General features: G+C 39.1%; 2 protein-coding genes and 1 pseudogene across 3 annotated transcripts in view; 1 reads left to right on the top strand and 2 right to left on the bottom strand.

Annotated features, from left to right (window-relative positions):
• Positions 1-20,265, bottom strand: part of LOC103327340 (putative RNA 3'-terminal phosphate cyclase-like protein) — an 88,934-nt pseudogene that overhangs the window by 65,759 nt on the left and 2,910 nt on the right. The gene's annotated exons all lie outside the window — the stretch shown is intronic.
• On the bottom strand, positions 1,049-6,249 carry LOC103326090 (actin protein 2/3 complex subunit-like protein). Its single transcript, XM_008228300.3, has 12 exons — positions 6,091-6,249; positions 5,579-5,750; positions 5,421-5,483; positions 5,046-5,151; positions 4,783-4,887; positions 4,625-4,701; positions 4,419-4,536; positions 3,797-3,869; positions 3,083-3,274; positions 2,297-2,417; positions 1,510-1,734; positions 1,049-1,437 (listed from the first exon to the last, which is right to left on the bottom strand). The coding sequence occupies exons 1-12, from the start codon at positions 6,165-6,167 to the stop codon at positions 1,393-1,395; spliced, it is 1,374 nt and encodes a 457-aa protein (XP_008226522.2). The 5' UTR covers positions 6,168-6,249; the 3' UTR covers positions 1,049-1,392.
• Positions 17,787-19,481, top strand: LOC103326077 (protein NUCLEAR FUSION DEFECTIVE 4-like). The gene has a single exon (XM_008228291.3). The coding sequence runs from the start codon at positions 17,787-17,789 to the stop codon at positions 19,479-19,481; it is 1,695 nt and encodes a 564-aa protein (XP_008226513.3).

Here is a 20,265-nt window from a genome sequence, read left to right as displayed (position 1 = left end):
ACCCTCATGTCAAGCCTATGCAACATCAATGCACCATCTTTAACTCTTTGTCGAGCTACCGGAAACATCAGCACAAAACACGCAGCCGCTGGAAGAATAACAAAGTACTCCCTTGGGACTTGCTTCTCCCTCAGGATACTTTGGGCCTAGTTCTCGCTAACTCTGAAAAAGGGGCAACTCATGCTTGATTCACCGCTTTATGGCGATCCAAGAATCAACAAACTAGGATGAGCCTTCCGATGGAAAAAGGCCCTAACAAAATCTTATCCACTACTTTGCGCAAAGATTTGATCAATCATATCTTAGGGGTATTTTCTCTCTTCACTGAGAGTAAAGATTCTTTGTTGTACATTCATTTACCTTAATGACTTTATTGAGAGTCCTGATAAAATACATTTTGGTTGTGTCTTCTAAAACATTATTGTATAGTGCCTTCAAAGACAAACAACACAGCCACAAAACAACTATGATGTCTCAAGTCTAAGGATTAATTTGCACTATTGCAACTTATGAGATCTAGTTTGACATGTGAGTAAACACTTCTATTCTAAAACTCTTAATTACTTGCTTATTACGGTCTTGTTCGACCTCTTGGCAAGTTCAAATGATCCTTTGAGACATTAAATTCATTTTTCATTGTTTTGATGATGTACAATTCGACATATTTTTAGAGAGACTGACTTTGTTGCTAATGCTTTAGCATATATAAGCCGTTCCATTTCTAATTATCATATTGGGACCACACTCTTCCTTCCGTAGTGCTTGTTCTTTCTAACTATCATTTTGGACCACACTGTGCCATCATGTCCAGTGTCTCATTTTAATTTTAATAGATGAGGTGATGGCTGCCATATTTTCAAGAAGAAAAATAAAATAAAATAAGCTATACCATCACTTGGACTCTCATTTTTCACATCTCTTGAGAGACATCCCTACTAAAACTTAATGAAATCTTGATTAAGGCCGAAAGGCATTTGTATTTAGTCTCATATCTTTTAAAACTAACCCAATTAAAATTGAATGACATTTTTCCTCTCTAATTTAGGGGTTTAAAAGAAAATTCAAAAGCAATTTTAAACTAGGTAGGGAAGAAGCCATTGTTGCCCTGCATTTGTCTCCAATTACATAATACATTACCAATATATCCATTACAGAGAAACTTAGTGAGGGAGGAAAGAAGCAAAGAAAACCAAACGAACATTCCCTTTACAAAAACCACTAGAGGCAAGCCCCCCCCACCCCCCCAATATGCTTCAAAACGTCCTGCTTCAGGATCCTGACTAAATACAACTCCAGTTGTTAGCAATTCATAATGTATCAGGGCACTTTCTTCCTGATTCTTTCCTACTCGTATGTTCCATAATATACATGATTTCAACTTGGCAACCTGAATTAGCTGACAGTGCCTTGCAGAAGATATGATGCCTTGTTGCGGACCTGCAAAGCGGAAAATACTTTTAATATACTCACCAAGGTGTAAGGAAGAGATGATTAAGTTTGATTCCACACCTTAGATGCAAAACACCGCAAGTCTGTGCTGGCTATCATGCAAGAACAGTTTCTTAAGTAGAGGCGCCACGTTGCCTTCAAGACTGGCTTGTCTTCTAAAAGTTGATTAGACAAGAGCCAATTCTCTGTCAACACCAAGTGTATGTACATCTTGAAAAAATCACAGCTTTTGTCTTTGACATTGATTGGGATAAGCAGTTTTAGGATCTCTTCTTCAGAAGGGGCCTGAGGTGAAGTGTGATGTCAAGCAGCAGTGTCAAATCAGTTTATGCAATTTGTTGTGTAAAGGATCATCTAGACAGACATTTCAAACTAACAACAATGTCTTTTGTGGTTAAAGAGAAAAACATTTAGCGAATAAGCAACACAAATTCACTCAATGAACAATCAGTAATAATCATAAGTTATCATGTATAGTTCAAGTCACCATGAATGTCTTGAAAAGAAAATAAAAATAGAACAAAAAACCTACTATCAGTATGAGATTAAAAAATAGAAGGGTAGGACATGACCATAACACTTCCAAATCTGGCTGATATTATATCAACAAAAATAAGTGCTTAAAAAGAATAAACAATAAAAAGAAGAGAGATTAATTAATGATTCCAAAATCTGTTTATTACCAGCATATGATATTAAAATTCAAATCTTATTGGATTGCATAGAGACTGCCTCTTTCTTTCCCATTAACAGCTTAACTTAGTTTGCAGGGACAGTTGTTTGATAAAACTTAGAATAAAAGCATAATTAGTACTATATTCAACAAACTTGTAATCAGGTTCAGTACCTTATGATCAAAATAACTAAGAAGGATTTGACGGGCAACTGTACTTCTAAACAGCTTACAGCGAGTATTGACTACCGAAATGCATTCCACAATTCTTAGGCAGTTCAAGTCCTTAGGTACTCTGCATATCACAAAATCAACAATAATAAGGGAGAGGAATTGTAAAGGTAAACAGAAAAAGACAACAACAATATTTAGGCAATAAAATCAGTTTTTTTCAGTCTTACTTTTCTGTTTTTTAACCATCACCAAGAATGATATACAGAATTAAATGGCATAAGGATCTCAGAAAGTACTAATATAACAGTTGACTACCTCTTTAAATTTCTTGTTTTCAATTCTTCCAATTTGCCTTCCTATGATAATCCAGATATCCACAGTAACCAACCAATGGAATATGAGCATGACGATTTATCTTATGCATATTCTCTATCTGTCTGAACAAAACCCTACATTATGATACTTTCCATTTCTAGAAAATTCCTATTACAGTGATTTCAGCGAAAATATAGTCCCAAGTACTTATGTCCATAATGAATTTTGTCCTTACTACAACAGAAAATAAAAGGCATATCATCAGCAAAGTTTACAATATATGATAATGAGGGTAGATGCAATAAATATTAACTGATCCCTGACAAATGGTGCATAAAAGTTCAAATTCACTAATTGATCAAAAACTCTGCTCGACATAGACGAAAGAGTGATCCCCATTCCAATTAGCAAAAACTCCAATCCAACTGCATACATGTGGATTGAAACCAAACAACAAGTAGAGTCAATAACCTGCAAGCAAGAGATTTTGCTATCTTCTCACAGCTAGATTCCCATTCTTCGTTAGTGAAGTAACTGATAGCTGACTGCATGCATTCATGCAAAAGCACAAGAAGACCTTGAAGTTGGCGGTCAGAAAATAGACAAATAATGACTTCAATCAACTCTTCGGCTTCTGAGGTCAAGTACATAGCCCTTTTGTTTCTGCAAATAAAAGCACCACAACAACCCACTGAAATCAATAAAAATCAAACATATTTCCAAATTATTTATAACCATTTGCATCATTAATATATCTGTCATGCTGTAATATGGTCCTGTTGAAAGAAAAATTTAGAAACGAAGAAGATCACTGTATTGCATATCCAATTAAAACTGTACACTGATTTATGTAGGATTCAAGACATAAATTGCTGATAAATTATACCATAACTGAGTTGAACCACCTCTACCCCAAACTAGGCAAATTGACAACTAATCAGCCATTAATCTGAATGCCTAATTATCAACTTATATCAGCTATAAAAATGAAAGGAATAAATGGATTTATATATAGGCTATATGCCCAATAAGCAGCCCATACTAACGAGACAATGACAGTAACAATAAGCAATAAGCTAGAAACAATTACAGACACCAACCTATAAATCAACTGTTCGATCCATAGGAGAAAAGTAAATGGCAGTCTTATGTGTCGTCAAACTAGTATTTCCAATTGTTATTTACCTCATTTGACAAGAAGCAGTTGCAAGTTTAAGCCAAGCTCTAATATTCTGAGCTGGACCTCGAGAAGCAGAATCTAGAAGGCAAAATAAAAAAGTATTATGAGAAGATTAATAACTGAAACATGCAAAACCGTGAAAGTTCTACATGACATTTGGTATATTGCATGAGAAAAACTAGGAAAAAAAATGGGAAAATAGAAAATCTGAAAATCACGACTGATCTATTAACACCCGAAAAAACCATCCTAAAACATATTGGAGTATAGCATTTGTCAGATTTGAAGAACAAAACCCTTTGAACACTAAAACTTTGTTTCTTGACTGGTAGGGTAGGCCAAATGAATTGGGTCCATTTCTATTCCAAGGTTGGACAGGTGTTGGTATATACCAAGTAATATGTGGCAATAGCATCAAGATCAAGGCAACCCAGAAAATCCTTCCAAAATGCATCAACAGAATAAAATTCTCTTGAATTACTGCACTTATACATGATTAAGGATATACTATCAAGTATCAACACATAGTTTACAACAGAATAAAGGATGTATATTTCTCCTGTTCATGAAAAAATTACATCTACCCTGAATTATGCATGAAAACTGGTATGAAGGTAAGAAACTTACTGGAATGAGCAGAATCTGTGTTAGATGAAAATTTGAATAGAAAACCATAGCTTTCAAGAGCTATTTTTAACTCAGAATAGCTAGGAAACCAATCAATTTTGATAGGCTGTAAGTCAACCTGGTTAAAATTAATACCAGAATTACTCCCTTGACATATTATCCAATCAAACTTGTCTCCAAGCCAAAAAAGCAAAGACCAAGCTCACCTCACTTTCAAATGAGAGAATAGCACACCAGAAGTCACATGCAGATGCCCTCAAATCTTCTTTGGGTGAATATAGCACTGAAAAACAAAGCAGTAAACACATCACAAGAAATTTCATGAGGATTAAAAGGACAGGCTAGGGGTGACAAATAAACTCACTCAAATTAAAGGTCCATGTGGCCACTGATTTTTCTAGATGACGACTGGCGAAAACCAACTTTGAAAGCCAGCCATTTACTAGTAATCCTTCAAGGAAGGTGTCTCCTGCAAAACATCAACAACTAAATATATACTTTGCAAGGCCACGTTGCTGTACAGGCCATAATATGCACAAGAGGAAACTCATCTTGATGCAAAAAAAAAAAATGCATGCCAATAATTTATGACTACTGATAACTAGAAAGCCAAGCATTATAACTAACCATTTTCTGTAGAGATATCAATCACAGAGTTGAGCTCATCATTAATGAAAGACTGCAAGAGTGTGCAACTTTTAATCTCCGGAAAAGATAGAGGAGGTGGGGTTTTCTGTAATCACAAAGTCAAACGAAAATTAAGACCCTACTAGATATTTAAAGATCAACTCCTATTAAAATCTACATAACAATAACCAAGCATCAGTTGAGACAATGTAGAGGTTTTATGTAATCATTGAACACCCGGTCTTTGGAACAAAAGAAAGATCACAAATAGAGGACAAGGTGCCCTATGGCCTATAGTCAAGTCTTATGTCCTCTCTTCTTTTCACTATTTTTTTCCTTCAATGAAAGTTTGTTTCTTATCCCAAAAAGAAAAACCTGGTCTCCAAAAGCGCATATGCCCCACACAAAGCTGTCCTCCTTACCGCTTATTTCTCTCATCTGCATCAAACAGTTTATGTTTTCAATTTAAAAGGAAGAAACTTGGTATACACAACACCAGAAAAGACTAGAAAGAAATAGATGTGTTAATATGCCTCGTTTTCACATTTATCGACAATGTCACAGAGCGCAGCCTCTATATGATTATCTTCCTCATCTGAATCATTGTTCCTTCGTGGTTTTGCATGCTTAGATTTCTTTTCAATAAGCTTGTCTTCTTCCTTGTAGAAATCAGTCAAAAGGTCATCCAACCCAATAGCCTTCTTCCTAAATTAGCACCAAAGGGAGATATTACACAAAAGAAACTGCCATTCTCATCAATTACTGGTGATAATCATACACTTACTATAAGTTAAGTAAGCTCTGCTTCGATATAAAATGCAAACACATCATTTTCAATAAATTATTGGGTTTTCATTGCTGTCACTTAAATCCTAGAATTTATGATAAATGTGAACAGCAACATGTTGAAAAAAGAAAAAAAAAATACAGTGGAAAACCATGAAAACGAAAGTATCCAATTAACGTAAAACTGTGACAAAAGGTAAACCCTAAATACCCAGATTAGAAATAAGCTAAAAAACCAAATGAAAAGAAGAAAACCAACCTTTTCTTAGTAACAGCAGGACGATTTAGGAGTGGGTCTTCTGACTCAAAGTCCAGGAAGTTATCCATGTCCATCATCTGTGTCTCAGTCTCTCTCGTCACTTCTTTTCTGGTTCTCAAATTTCAGAAAATGAAAAGCGCCAATGTTTCGTGGCTCTGCTTTGAAAAGGGCGCGGCTAATAGCACCCCAAGGCCTGGGTGTTCTGTTTTCTGTTTGGGCTAGGCAGGTCGGGTCATTCTACCCGGCCCACAAAATATTGCTAAAGAAATGAAAAATAAAGTCCAACTAGTTGTTTGTTTTTGAGATAAAACTATACTTGACAATATTGTTACAACCGTTAACACGACATGAATTCATGCACAAAATTCAGTATTTGGGTCAGGGCTTAATGGGTCATGTTGAAAATGGGTGTTCGTTAAGCTAATGGATTGTGTTGTGTCGTGTGAATTCGCAAATGACATGTGTTTCTCTCTCTCACTCTTCTAAATTTTGAGTGAAATTCAGCATAATGTTAGTGAAATTAAGGAGAAGCTTAACCCTTTTCAGTTATTTCTTTCAGCCTCTGCCCTTTCTCCTTCCCTTTATAGCAGCTAAGAACCCTAAGTTAGATCACACTCCCATCCTCCATTGTTGATATTCTTGTTTTTTCGAAGCTTTTCTTTGACCTCCCATAATAGATTTATAGTAAATTTGACTTCCTCCAAATTAAATTGTCCTTAACTACAATCCATTACTTTTGTTTCTATTACTAACCCATTTTTTATAAGTGAACTGGGATCCACCTTATCAAGCTTACGATATGATTTATTGTAATTTTCATATACCCCTACGTATTTGCAATTGTTGTTTTATCCATTGATTGTGCTGAATATACTTTGAACATATTTGTTGTAATTCAATGTCAGTAATATTCAACTGGTGTTTTTTTTTAGATAGGAAAATGGTGTTTTAAATTGGCTTAAATTTAGGAATTTTTAGGGTAAGCTTTTTCTCTTTTAAAAAAAATAATATTCAGTATCTAAAAAAGTCATGTGTTAGGGCCTGTTGAATTTATGAAGAAACATTTAATATACCTATCATGTTTTAGAATAAAATAATGTACCTATTATTTGTACCTATTTTTTCCACCATTTTTTTTAATGAATAATATACCTATTTTTAAAAATAAAGAATGTACCTATTTTTAATTTATGAAAAATGTGCAGAAATTTCAATTACACAACATACCTATTTTCTAGCACACAAAAACACCTTATTTTTAATTTATAACTAATGTACCTATTTTTAATTTATAAATAAATTTACATAAATTTCAATTACAAAATAATGGATCCTTTTTTTTAAAATTTGTAAATAAAGTACCTATATTATATACATATTTATATTTTTTATAGGTACATTATTTATTGGATATGTAATTTAGGGATTTTTTGTTTGTTTGAAATTTTAGGGATTGGCCATGTGTAGATAGAATGCCAACCAAAATAAATGGAGTGATTGATATGCTATTAAGAGGGAGTATTAATTATAATTAAGATAGTTAAGGACATGCTTGAAAATAAATTATAAATAAAATATCAAGGTAGGTGGCATATAATGTAATTTAGTTAATAATACTAGGACAAATCTATCTCACATGAAACCTATTTTAAATTTGAGTTTTCAGTAAAGATTTAAAAACAAATCTATCTTACCAAAACATCACACACAGCATCAGGAGGGTCCTGAAGCCACGATGTTGTTTCTGGTAGAGTGAGTGCCAACCTAGCTAAGCGGTGCGCCGCTTGGTTAGTTTCTCTATAATCAAATTGAATGGAAACATTCTCTAACTGGGAAAGTAAAAACTTGCAATCGGAAAACAAACAGCTGAGCTGGGATCTATCCTCCATTGTATCTTGAATAGACTGTAGCACGCCTCGCGCATCAATCTCAATCATCTTAGGAACCGGAACAAAGTCTTGGGCAAAGAGTAGGGCCTCACGGAGAGCGAGAGTTTCCGCATGTTCTGGAGAAGCAACATGGCTGAACTTGCATGCACGTGCAGCTACAAAGCATCCTGCAGAGTCACGAGCAATGATCCGCCCACCCCCAATGCCAGTGTGCACCTAAAAAGCCCCATCAACATTGATCTTAATGGCATCCAGAGGGGGTTTTTGCCATTTCGCCTTAGCTCGCGAATTAGACACCGACAGGGGAGCCTGATACTCTTTGAATTCATACAACAATCGCACAGCACCATCCACAACTTCATAGGGGCTTCGACGTTTGGCTGTCCAGAGAACATTGTTGCGCTCATTCCAGAGGTTCCACAGGATCATAAACAGAAGCTCTATTTTATGACAATCCCCACTCAATAGAATCTGTTCTAGCCATCCAATAAGGTCCCGTGTATCACGATCACGCCAGTCACCCTGCAAAGGGCTATTTTGCCAAATTAAAGCTGAGACTCAAAAAAAGTGATGAAATGTCTCCGCCCGAGCGCCTCACATGACACACTCACCGCTATCCCCTTGGATACCCTTGCTGAACAAATGTTCTTTGGTCGAAAGGATATTAAGGAACGTACGCTAGACGAGCACCTTAACCTTGGGAAGAACACGAACCTGCCAGAGCCTGGACCATGCTTTAGTGGAAACACCATAAAACAAATAACGATTTGAAGTACCCTCCCATGTCTCCTCAAAGAGAGATTGGCAGGCTACCTCATAGGCACTGCGCACAGTCAAATCGCCCTTTTTTTCATAGTGCCACATGAGTCGATCCGCCGGCCTCTGAAGCTAATCGGGATGGTCATAATGCAGGAAGCCTCCTGAGCACCAAACCACGCATGGACCAGGTCCTCTCGCCATTGGTGCATGATTGGATAAATGAGCTCACACACCAAAGCATTCGCATGTCCAATGACCTCCGGTGATGAAATCTGGAAAGAGGTGGGCTTAGGGATCCACCGATCTCCCCAAACTTTTACTGACTTACCGTCACCAATCTGTCATCGGGAACCTCTAGTTACAACAATCCGTGATTCACATAAACTTCTCCAAATATATGATGGGGCATGACCTTCAGTAGCTTCCAAAATGGAACAATGCCTGTGATATCTTGCTTTCAGAACACAGGCCAAAAGGGAGTTGGGCTGATGATAAATTCGCCACCTGTTTAGCTAGTAAAGCCAAATTGAAAGCATATAGATTACGGAATCCTAACTCGCCTTCATGTTTAGGTTTACACAAGCGCTGCCAACTCACCCAGTAAATCTTCCGCTTGTCTTCATTTGCCCCTCACCAGTACCGGGCCATAACCTGCTGTATTTCATCACACAATGATCTAGGAACGAGGAAGCAACTCATCTGGAAAATGGGAATAGCCTGAGCCACCACTTTCAAAAGAATTTCCTTCCCAGCAAAACTGAGCAGTTTTTCTCTCCAGCCTTGGACCTTCTTCCATACACGTTCTTTAAGAGGAGTGAAGCAAAGTTTGCGGGATTGACCGATGAAAATGGGTATACGAATATATTTTTCATGTTTTTCCACCCTCTGAACTCCAAGAATTTGAGCCAGCTCCAATTGGCGAGGCAGGTCCAATTGCTGCTAAAAGAGACGCAGCTTTTTTGGAGGTTAATTTGCTGTCCAGAGGCTATCTCATATGTCTGGAATATATGACTAAGGTGCTGGCACTCATCCGGATTTGCTCTTGTGAAAAGGAAGCTATCATCAGTGAAAAACAAGTGGGATACCGACGGAGCTCCCCTACGCCATGGAGAAGGCCCTGCTGCTCTGCATGCACAATCAATCCAGAGAAGACCTCTGCATAAAGTAAAAATAAATAGGGGGACAACGGGTCTCCCTGTTGGAGGCCACGTTGTGGGGAGAGAAAACCAACAGGTGACCTATTAATGAGAAAAGAATACGTCACAGAAATAACACATGCCATAATAAGCTGAATCCACTTCAGATCAATCCCCATACTATGCATAACAGTTTCAAGAAAACCCACTCCACCCTGTCATACACCTTACTCATGTCCAACTTCAAGGCTTGAAACCCAATTTACCATGAGTGCGGTTATGCATATGATGGAGTACCTCAAAGGCAACAATCGAGTTATCAGAAATCATACGACCGGAACAAAAGCACTTTGATGAGGACCGATCACCTTATTCAAAATCACCTTTAGACGTTTGGCTAACACCTTAGCCCCAATCTTATAAATCACATTACACAAGCTGATAGGACGGAGCTGTGTCATATGTTTTAGGTCCTTAACTTTCGGAATCAAGGCAACATGTGTAAAATTGAGCTTAGCCATAAGTTTACCAGTCCGCAAGAACTCTAAAACCGCTGCAGTCACCGCATCACCCACAACATCCCAATACTTCTAGAAAAAGAAAAGGGACATCCCATCCGGGCACGGCGCCTTGGAGGGATGCATCTGAAAGAGGGCTCGTTTCATTTCCTTAGCCGTAAACTTGCACAACAAAATTTGGTTCATCTCGAGAGACACCCAATTAGCCACTAAGTCACCAAGGGAGCCGAAGTCATTACTGCCAGAAGACTGGAAAAGTGATTGAAAGTAGTTAATCACAGTATTTTCCAAACCTGTCTCAGAATCCTGCCAGCGACCGTCACTATCAAACAGCCCATGAAGTGTATTCTTTTTGCATCGGGAGGAAGCTTTGTGATGAAAGAATTTGGAATTACGGTCACGAGTGGATAACCAGATGGCGCGTGAGTATTGGCGCCAAAAGAGTTCGTCCTTTGCCAAAAGGGAATCCAGGCGTGCCGTCAATCTTTTTCGGTCTTCCATAATTTGTGGGGAGCATGGGCTATCCAATAGCACACCTAGCTGTGCTATAGTCTTCTATATCTCACTCGGAATATTTCCATACTGCTCACGACTCCATGAGAGAAGTTTTAATCGAGTAGACTTAATTTTCTCAAAGACTACTTCCGGAGCATCCCTACCAGAGCCACGTGACCATCCTTGAAACAACCCGACTCAAATTCCACTTTGAAATTCAGGGCGAATCCTGTTTAAAATTGACATTTGGTGGGTGTGGGTGATAAGTGACCAAAATACCCTGAAAATAATAACTCAAACTCTAAGGCCCTAACTCGTGGTTGCACCTTAAAGTTGTAGGCTGCCTACGTACCCTTCTGAGGGATCAAGCCACACGTAGTTCTTTCCTCTGCTCTCGATCCGCAACTAGTTTGTTTCATGTAAACCTCACTCTAGGGCTGACATTCTGGAGTATCCAGGGACTCCGCTTTACGATCATCAACTCATGTATGATCCGAAAATGTTTAGATTAACCTATCTGAAAATGGTTACGATCCAACAGTGCAAAACTATTGAATCCGGAAATTACACAAGATGCGAGATCCGTTAGGGGTTCAAATGTTAACCAAATTGAGATCCGCGAAATCCTACGCACTCGTGACGACACAATGATCATTCTAAAACTAAATGTGTTCTCCACCAATCTTGTCCACGCGCCGCCACACTAGCCGGCAGTACGTGGGTGGCTTAATCAATTTCCGGCGACTGGAAAAACTCCGAACCGCCAGCCCAAACTCCTAACTTAGGTAAAACACCCTATTTGGAACAACTTTTGTTCTTGGACATACCCCTAAAAGTGGCCGAAACTATGCTATCAAAACCGGCTGAAACCTAACTCGTAAATCGAGCTATCTACGCTTGAAATTTCTGAAATCCTGCCCAACCAGAAGCTAGAGCATGAAAAATAGCTAGAAAACCATACCTCACTCGTCCGATTTGGTGGCCGGACGACGGAGAACGAAAGGTTGGAAGTTCATCAAAAATTGTCCAGACCGCTGTTTGTGGCGATTCCGCGACTATGACGCGGATCGAGGCGATGAAGGGCTGGGGCTGAAAGAGGGAAGTTTGGTGGTTCGTTTGGCACTGGTGTTGCTTGAATCGGTGGTCGGAGCTAAGAGAAAACAGCTCCCAAAGTCACTGCTCCAGCCTCCCGAAATGCAGAATTCTAGGTTTATAAAATCTGAACTTCGAATTATTTACGGTTATACCACCAAACTTCTTTTAATCGTAACTCCTTTATTACAACTCCGATTTGAGTCCACTACATGTCTACGGACTCGTTTCGTTGCGCTCTACACAACGGTATAACTGAAATTCCCAAATTCCTTCCCGGTCAAAAAGTCAACTTTTAAACTAATAAAATATTCTAGGGATATAATGGTCTTTTAATGGAATAAATTAGTAATTAAATATTAATTAAGGACCTGGTTGTTACAATCCTTCCTTGACTACGCTAACACAATCTGCATGTTTTGACTAAGACTCTTCAAATCGAAAATGGCGCTTTCTATGAGACTTCCGAGGCATACTTAACCCAACGGATAAAAGAAGAGGCAAGTGATCAGACTTGGAGGGATTCAAATGGGTTACTGTGGCTTGTGGAAACATTTCGCACCATTCCCAGGTTGCTAAAACACGGTCCAAGCAAACTCTTATATCTTGGGGACAATTGCGCCACCAAGTAAACCTGGGGCCTGTGAACCCTAGATCCTTGAACCCACATTAGTCAACAGCTTGCCGGAAAAGTTGCATCTGTCGCTCATTTCGTACCGCTCCCCCAATTTTTTCCTGGGCTACCAATACTTTCATTGAAATCGCCTAAACATACCCACGGGAGGGAGCTAGCGTTACTCAGTCGGCCCAGTAGATCCCAGGATTTATATCTCTTGGAGGTGACCGGATGACCATAGAACCCTGTCAGTCTCCATTTGTCTTGCCCCCCCACTATCTGTACCTCAGTATCAATATGGTGTGCACTGAAGGACAGAGCACACACTTCAACCTCCTCAATCCATAACAAACATAAACCACCAGAGGACCCAACACTGTCTAGCACTACACTATGACGAAAACCCAATTTATTTCTGATCTTTTCCATGGCTGCCAGAGAGCTACAAGTTTCACTTGAAAACTACGTGAAAAAATACAAAGTCAATGTTTCTGCTGACTTGTGTGAAACAGAAAACCAGTTTCTAATTTGGAGCATGCTTTTAACCAATTGTTCTAGAACTCTTCCTGGTTTTCTTTTATACCCATGCAATATAAATACATATTCAAATCAAACTACTCCCCATTGCATCTCTCTCTCTCTCTTTTCTCAATTACCTCTAACAAGAAAGTTCGAAAAAAGAAAAAGGGTGGATCGATATGTCTCAATTTGGTGGAGGTGGTGATGAAAAATTCAAATTCATCACACATGTGGTCAGAGGCAGATGGTTCACAGTTTTTGCCTGTTCATGGATCATGGCAGGCACTGGTGCAACTCATTTGTTTGACATGTACACCAGAGAGCTCAAAGTTTCTCTTAAAGTTGATCAAAGCGTAATCGACGTTTTAAAAACTTATAAACGTCTTAGTGCCAACCTTGGGAATTTTTGCAGGCCTAATTGCAGAGGTAACACCATCTTGGTTTTTGCTCATGGTTAGGGCAGTGATGAACTTTAGCAGCTACTACCTTTTGCATGAAGTTACTAGGAGATCAATTAGGCTTCAGCTTTGGCAGATATGTGCTTGTGTATTTGTTGACAACAATGCACAGAACTTTACACACACATCAGCTCTAGTCACTTGTGTCAAAAACTTACCAGAAAAGAGTGGCATTGTTATCGGTCTGTTGAAAGGTTTGATTGGTCTCAGTGGAGCTATAATCACACAGCTTGCATTGGCCTTCTATGGAGATCAATCCGTAAGGCATATCCTTTTTTTAATTGCGTGGTTCCCAGCTGCAATAGTATTGGCAGTCTCCTTCACAATCAGGCCAATGGAGTTTCAAAGGCAGCCCAATGAGCTCAGAGTCTTTTTCCATATATTCTATGTGTCATTGTCTCTTGCAGTGTTTCTCATGATTGTAACACTGTGAAAGATTCTTCACCTTCCCAAGAATAGGCTATGTCGGAAGCGGCATTGTAATTTTGTTTCTGTTGGCACTGCCTCTCTTGATTGCCATCCGAGAAGAGAGGTTTATCTTGAGCCTCAAGCAACAGCCTGATAACCATCCTGTTGCGATAAACATGGGTAGTACTACCAGATACTACCAGATGCAGGTCAATCGCAACAGGATATCTTGATGCAAAAAATTAGACTGGCAAAGGGTGCGTCGTGTCTCTCAACCTCAAACATCGTGAACAAACCACGCAGAGGAAAGGACCACACCATCTTGCAAGCCATCTTCAACGTCGACATGTTGCTCATATTCATATATAATATCACTAACTGGATTTGGATCAAGCACCACAGCCACAGGCAACCTGTCAGAAATCGTGGTTTCAAACGACCTTCCATTTAATACAATGGGAAACATCAAGTTACTAATAAACATATGGAACTATTTTGGGAGGGTGTATTGTCTCGGAACTCCTAGGCCTCTTATGAATGTTTTTGCTCTGCTTCTGGCCTGCCTCGGGGTCCTTCTCATAGCATTTCCATCCGAAAATGGCATCTACATGGCCACGGTGATCATCGGGTTCTCCTACGGCGCACAGGTGACGCTGCTCTGCATGATCACTTCTGAAATCTTTGGTCTCAAGTACTACGCCACATTGCTGAATTGCACTCAATTCGCATAGCTGGTTCCTTCTTGATAACAAGCAGACCCAACCCATGTACCATTTAGAGGCAAAGAGATTGAACATAGTCGTCGATGGGAACCTTGTTTGCAAAGGAACGACATGTTTCAAAGGTTCTTTTATGATTGTGGAGGCAGTCTTGGTTTTAGGAGCTCTAGCATCCTATGTTTTGGCCAGGCGAACAGCTAAGTTTTACGAAGGTGACGTGTATAAGAAGTTTAAGGATGGAAAATATAAGAGCTTTAAAGTGCAGGCAAAAGCCACAGAGACAGAGAGGGCTTCGCCATCGAATCAGTGACGCCAGTGAGACACTAGTGGATACAGAGGAATGGTAGACCTCCTCCATTATTCCAGGGCAGGTCTTGGGAGGGGGGACAATTTGGTCATGCAGTTTTACCATGATTTCAAAATTTTCAAAATTTTCATTCAAGTTTTAACTATTAAGTGTAATTAGGTCCAAAATTATAATTCATTAATTTTTCAGTATTGCGGTGGTAATATGATCAAGACACAAAATAAAATTGTTCAAAATGTTTTTAAAAAAAATAACTTTTAAAATTCAATTTTGAAAATGAAGAAAAATTTAGACGGCTGATAACAAGGACCAAAAACACTTCCAACTAAAAAAAAAGACTAAAAACGCAAAAAAGAAAACAAAGCATTCAAAATTTGCCGAAGACCATAAACAAAGCACTAAAAATGTTCCCCGTTTTAATACCTATAAAAACTTTAAAAAGGAAAAAAGGGATTAGCTTATCTGGTAATGGCTTGTTCTAGACCGGGAATTTTTAAAATTCAGGAATTTCTATACCTGCCTCCAATTTTCCTCCGAAATCTTCCCACATTAGGGTCGACAACCCAACAAGACCCAGTGGTGGGGTGTAATGACAGTGGGAGGATGGGTTTTTTTTTAGACTACATATAATGACTAGTTACATGTTGAATTTGATATGACTTAATGACCAAATAGACATAGACGAGCTATTCATAAGTGATAGTATATAATAGTTTTTTGAGCTTTTCTGTATGATTTTTCAAGCCAATTTTAACCATTTCAAATCATTAAGACATGTTTAACATTTTCAATGATTTTTCAAGTACATTTCCACACAAAAAAATCGGAAATATGTTAGTCCCTAAATTTTCGAAATTTCCAAGTTTTCCGAATTGTAATGGACGTTGAAATTCCAAAAAATTCTGGAATGGAATTGGAATTCCCTTATTTCAATCCGATCCGTCCGAAAATCTACCATAGATTTTCCCTTTTTCATTGGTTATTTTTTTCTTTTAACTTTTCATTTCATTTTGTTTCCAAGTTTAGCCTAGCTCAAGGCATGAATTAATAGACTTTTCCAGCATTTCAAATCATGCATCCAACAGAAGGTGACGTGGGTCCCATCATCATACTTTGATAGTCTTTGGTTAGTTCAATAGCCTTAGCCTACCAGCATATATAAATAAACTTGGTGTTGAATTTGGAACCAGTTAAGGTGGGAGGTCAACCAACCAACAGTTTTTTCATGCTTCCTACAACCACAACTCATCAAACTCATATGCCAATAATTCCAAGTCCTCGCAGTTTTTCCACACATTTTCTCTATAAAAACCCAATGGAGACTCTCTTGCTCTTCATAACCAAAAAACATTTCAAAGACATTTGCCCTCCACTGAGTCTACTCAATCATGGCCTTTCCCAATCTTTTCTTCATTTTGTCTTTAGCCATGGTGTTGTCACTCTCAAGCTACACCCATGTGAGCCTAGCAGCTCGCCACCTTGGACACCCCAGCAGCTCCACCACCGGCATTGACTGTGCCTACAATTCCATCTCTGCCCAAGCCCACATTGCCCACATTGTCGCCATTACCATCATTACCAACAGTGCCCAAGGCTGCATTGCCACCATTGCCCTCATTACCAACACCATGCCCAAGTCTGCCACATTGCCGCCATTGCCCTCAGTACCAACACTGCCCAAGGCCACATTGCCCACACTGCCAACTAACCCAACTCTACAACCACTCCCAAGCTCCCAAGTCCCTTTTTGCCAAAACCAGCATTGCCTACGTTGCCCACAACCCCAAAGGTGACACTACCTCCAATGCCGGCCAACCCAATACTGCCTACATTCCCGACAACAATCCCTTCAATCCCAACTATTCCATCAATTCCATTCTTCTCCCCACCTCCATCAAACTGAACCGCTTGACACGCCCGATGGATCTGACTTACTACCATGCATCTATCCAATTAATTCTTAAACGTCAGCTCAAGAGTCTCCATCCGGGAACACATAGATGATACGGTTCTTGTGTTTGATTATGGCTTAGTCCACTTGTACTAGATACATTGTGAGGATGCCAGTTTTCCTTCTTTGTCTTTTATATTTTCATTTTCAAGTTGTTTGGTTTCACACATCTGACTATATATCCCTAGTGTTTGTTTTGTTTCCTGATATCTTTGTAGTGTATGAACAAGATTTATTACCTTTTCAAGATTGTTCTGAAGGATAAGTTTAGTTTCCTTCTCCAATCATCATACTAATACAAACACATAAGATCATATCAGAAGTTTCAGAGTACGCTCTAACTTTGAGAGGGACACGTGTAAAGTTCCCCTTGTGAGGGGAGCTGTCTCTAGCTGTGTGAGACATTTGACCAGTGTCTCTTATTAGACATTGGTCAAATGTCAATCAACCTGGTAAAAATAGCTCCCTAAAAAACTCACTATATTAATCTGATAAAAATAGCCTTAAAAGAAAAGCAAAAACAACGGCTTACACAAACTCACCCACCTCCTATCTAGCCTTACTTGTAGCCAATGTGTGGCTCCACTTCTCTACTAGTTCATGGAGGCTGGCGGTGGTCTCTTACATTTCTGCCAATTGTAAAATCCCTGTGTGAATCTGTTCCACTATATGAACCCCAAATTCTATCATAACCCATCTCACTCTCTCTTTTCATACATATTAATGCATCTGTAACAAAGCAATACAGAAAAAGTTCTAAATTTCTACCCAAAATTACACTAGATTGCTTAATTTCCCTTGCAACAGTCCTAGCCTGACCAAGGCAAAAATGAGCAGTTCTAAAGCTGGTAGTAATGCTATGGGATGCAGTGAAATAGGTAGGTTTTCATGGCATATGCTGACAGGAAGATGGTTCAGTGTGTTTGCCTCCTTCCTCATTATGGCTGGAGCTGGTGCCACTTACCTCTATGGTACCTATTCCAAAGAGATCAAGTCCACTCTTGGCTATGACCAAACAGAAATCAACATGCTAGGCTTCTCCAAAGATTTTGGTGCAAACGTTGGTGTCCTCTCTGGCCTAATTGGTGAAGTAACCCCAGTTTGGTTCGTGCTCATAATTGGCGCGGTCATGAATTTTGTAGGCTACTTCATGATTTGGCTGGCTGTCACTGGCAGAATTCCCAAGCCTAAAGTATGGCAGATGTGCATTTATATATGCATTGGAGCCAACTCTCAAAACTTTGCAAATACAGGAGCTCTTGTCACTTGTGTCAAGAATTTCCCAGAGAGCCGAGGTGTTATGCTTGGTCTGTTAAAGGGTTTTACTGGGCTTAGTGGTGCTATCCTGACACAAATTTACTTGGCAGTGTATGGAAATGATTCAAAATCCTTGATTCTTCTTATTGCCTGGCTCCCTGCTGCAGTGTCAATATTTTTTGTATACACCATTCGACCAATGAAAGTTATTAGGCAACCCAATGAGCTCAAAGTCTTCTACCATTTCCTCTACATCTCAATTATCCTTGCAGTATTTCTCATGGTGATGAATCTGCTTCAGAAATATATTAATTTCTCTCATGCTGCCTACGCTGGAAGCGCCACTGGGGCTGTTTTGTTGCTCTTTCTCCCTCTTGGCATTTCCATTAGAGAAGAGCTAGTCCTCTGGAACCTCCAGAAACAGCCTGTTGATCCTCCAACTGAGGTCAAAGTTGAGAAACCACAAGAGATCGAAGTGAAAAAGGCAGAGCCGAAAGAGAAAGAATTGGAGACACCAGAGCCAGGTTGTTTTTCTGACATATGGAACAAACCACCAAGAGGAGAAGACTATACCATTTTACAAGCACTCTTAAGTACAGACATGCTCATTTTGTTCATTTCAACATTATGCGGGCTTGGGTCAAGCTTGACAGCAGTAGACAACTTGGGGCAAATTGGTGAGTCTTTGGGGTATCCAACTAAAACAATAAAAACTTTTGTGTCATTAACTAGCATATGGAACTACTTTGGCAGAGTCTTTTCTGGGTTCATCTCCGAAAGCCTACTGATCAGGTGGAAAATTCCCAGACCATTAGTAATGACTTTTGCTCTTGTTCTATCATGTGTTGGTCTCCTACTCATTGCATTTCCGGTCCCTGGTTCAGTTTACGTGGCATCAGTGATCATAGGGTTTTCTTTTGGGGCTCAATTGCCGTTACTTTTTGCAATCATTTCCGAGCTCTTTGGTCTTAAGCACTTTGCTACATTATTCAATTGTGGACAAATAGCAAGTCCAATAGGGTCCTATCTTTTCAATGTGAAGCTCACCGGGGCGCTCTACGATAAGGAGGCAATGAAAGAGCTAACAAAGAGAGGTTTGACCAGATCACAAGTGAAGGACTTGACATGCCTTGGAAATCATTGTTATCGGTTGTCTTTCACAATCTTAGCTGCTGCTACATTCTTTGGTGCTCTTGTGTCACTGATTTTGGTGTTCAGGACAAGAAAGTTCTACAAAGGTGACATATATAAGAAATACAGAGTATAAACAGGATCCATAGATTATTTTTCTTCTTTTGTTGGTTTATGACTGCAAAAACAGACACTATCTACGGATGAGGAACCTAAACAGACATTGTAAACAGAGAAATTAGGAATTTGAAGATTTTATAAATAAGGACTCAGATCTGGTTCTGGAGAAGGATGTATAAGTCATATCGAATTTATGGGCAATGTCTTCACAACCCAAGTGTGTTGGAGCTTTGCAAAGCACTAGCAAACATTTTTTTTTCAGGAAATTCGCAACTGGTGCTTATGCCTAATTTATGTTTCCCAGTCCACCAATATGTTGATAGCTCCTTATTGTCATAGATAAGGGGAGCTCTGTTCGCACTCCAGTGGAAATGTCTAAACAGTTTACAGGAGTGTGAATAAAGCGCCCCTCTATGTATAATTATCCTCTTCGACTTCCTAGTCGATGTTTTCTCCTTCAACACTTGAAGCACCACCGTACACATGTCAATATTATTAAACCACATTTAACTTTGAAAACAAAATTAGATATTAAATGGACACCTAGCCAACCATTTTAAGCTTCTAAATCCAAACATTTGCCAAACATGAAAAATCAGTACACATCTCAACATTAACCTCTAAATAGGCACCCAAGAAACCATGTGTACATTAACCTCTATACAGATTCGAAAAAATCTGAACTAATGTGTTAAAAATTGCAAAAACTCCTACTTCTTAACTGGAGTTTATGTGATTGGACTACATAGCAAAAGATGTATAAAGACATGAAGTTGCAATCTTCCACCGTCCACGATTGA

Source organism: Prunus mume, linkage group LG1 (genome assembly GCF_029339155.1).
Source record: "Prunus mume cultivar Tortuosa linkage group LG1, ASM2933915v1, whole genome shotgun sequence".
NCBI lineage: Eukaryota > Viridiplantae > Streptophyta > Magnoliopsida > Rosales > Rosaceae > Prunus > Prunus mume.
This window is presented reverse-complemented; position numbering and strand designations above follow the sequence as displayed.

Excerpts from the sequence above, each read along its gene's own strand:
- LOC103326090 (XM_008228300.3), bottom strand. The coding sequence starts at position 6,167 with ATGATGGACATGGATAACTTCCTGGACTTTGAGTCAGAAGACCCACTC. Across the intron at positions 5,152-5,420 it reads TATGCGCTTTTGGAGACCAG|AAAACCCCACCTCCTCTATC; the intron begins GTTTTTCTTTTT and ends TTGTGATTACAG. Across the intron at positions 1,735-2,296 it reads TTAGTTATTTTGATCATAAG|GCCCCTTCTGAAGAAGAGAT; the intron begins GTACTGAACCTG and ends ACTTCACCTCAG.
- LOC103326077 (XM_008228291.3), top strand. The coding sequence starts at position 17,787 with ATGAGCAGTTCTAAAGCTGGTAGTAATGCTATGGGATGCAGTGAAATA.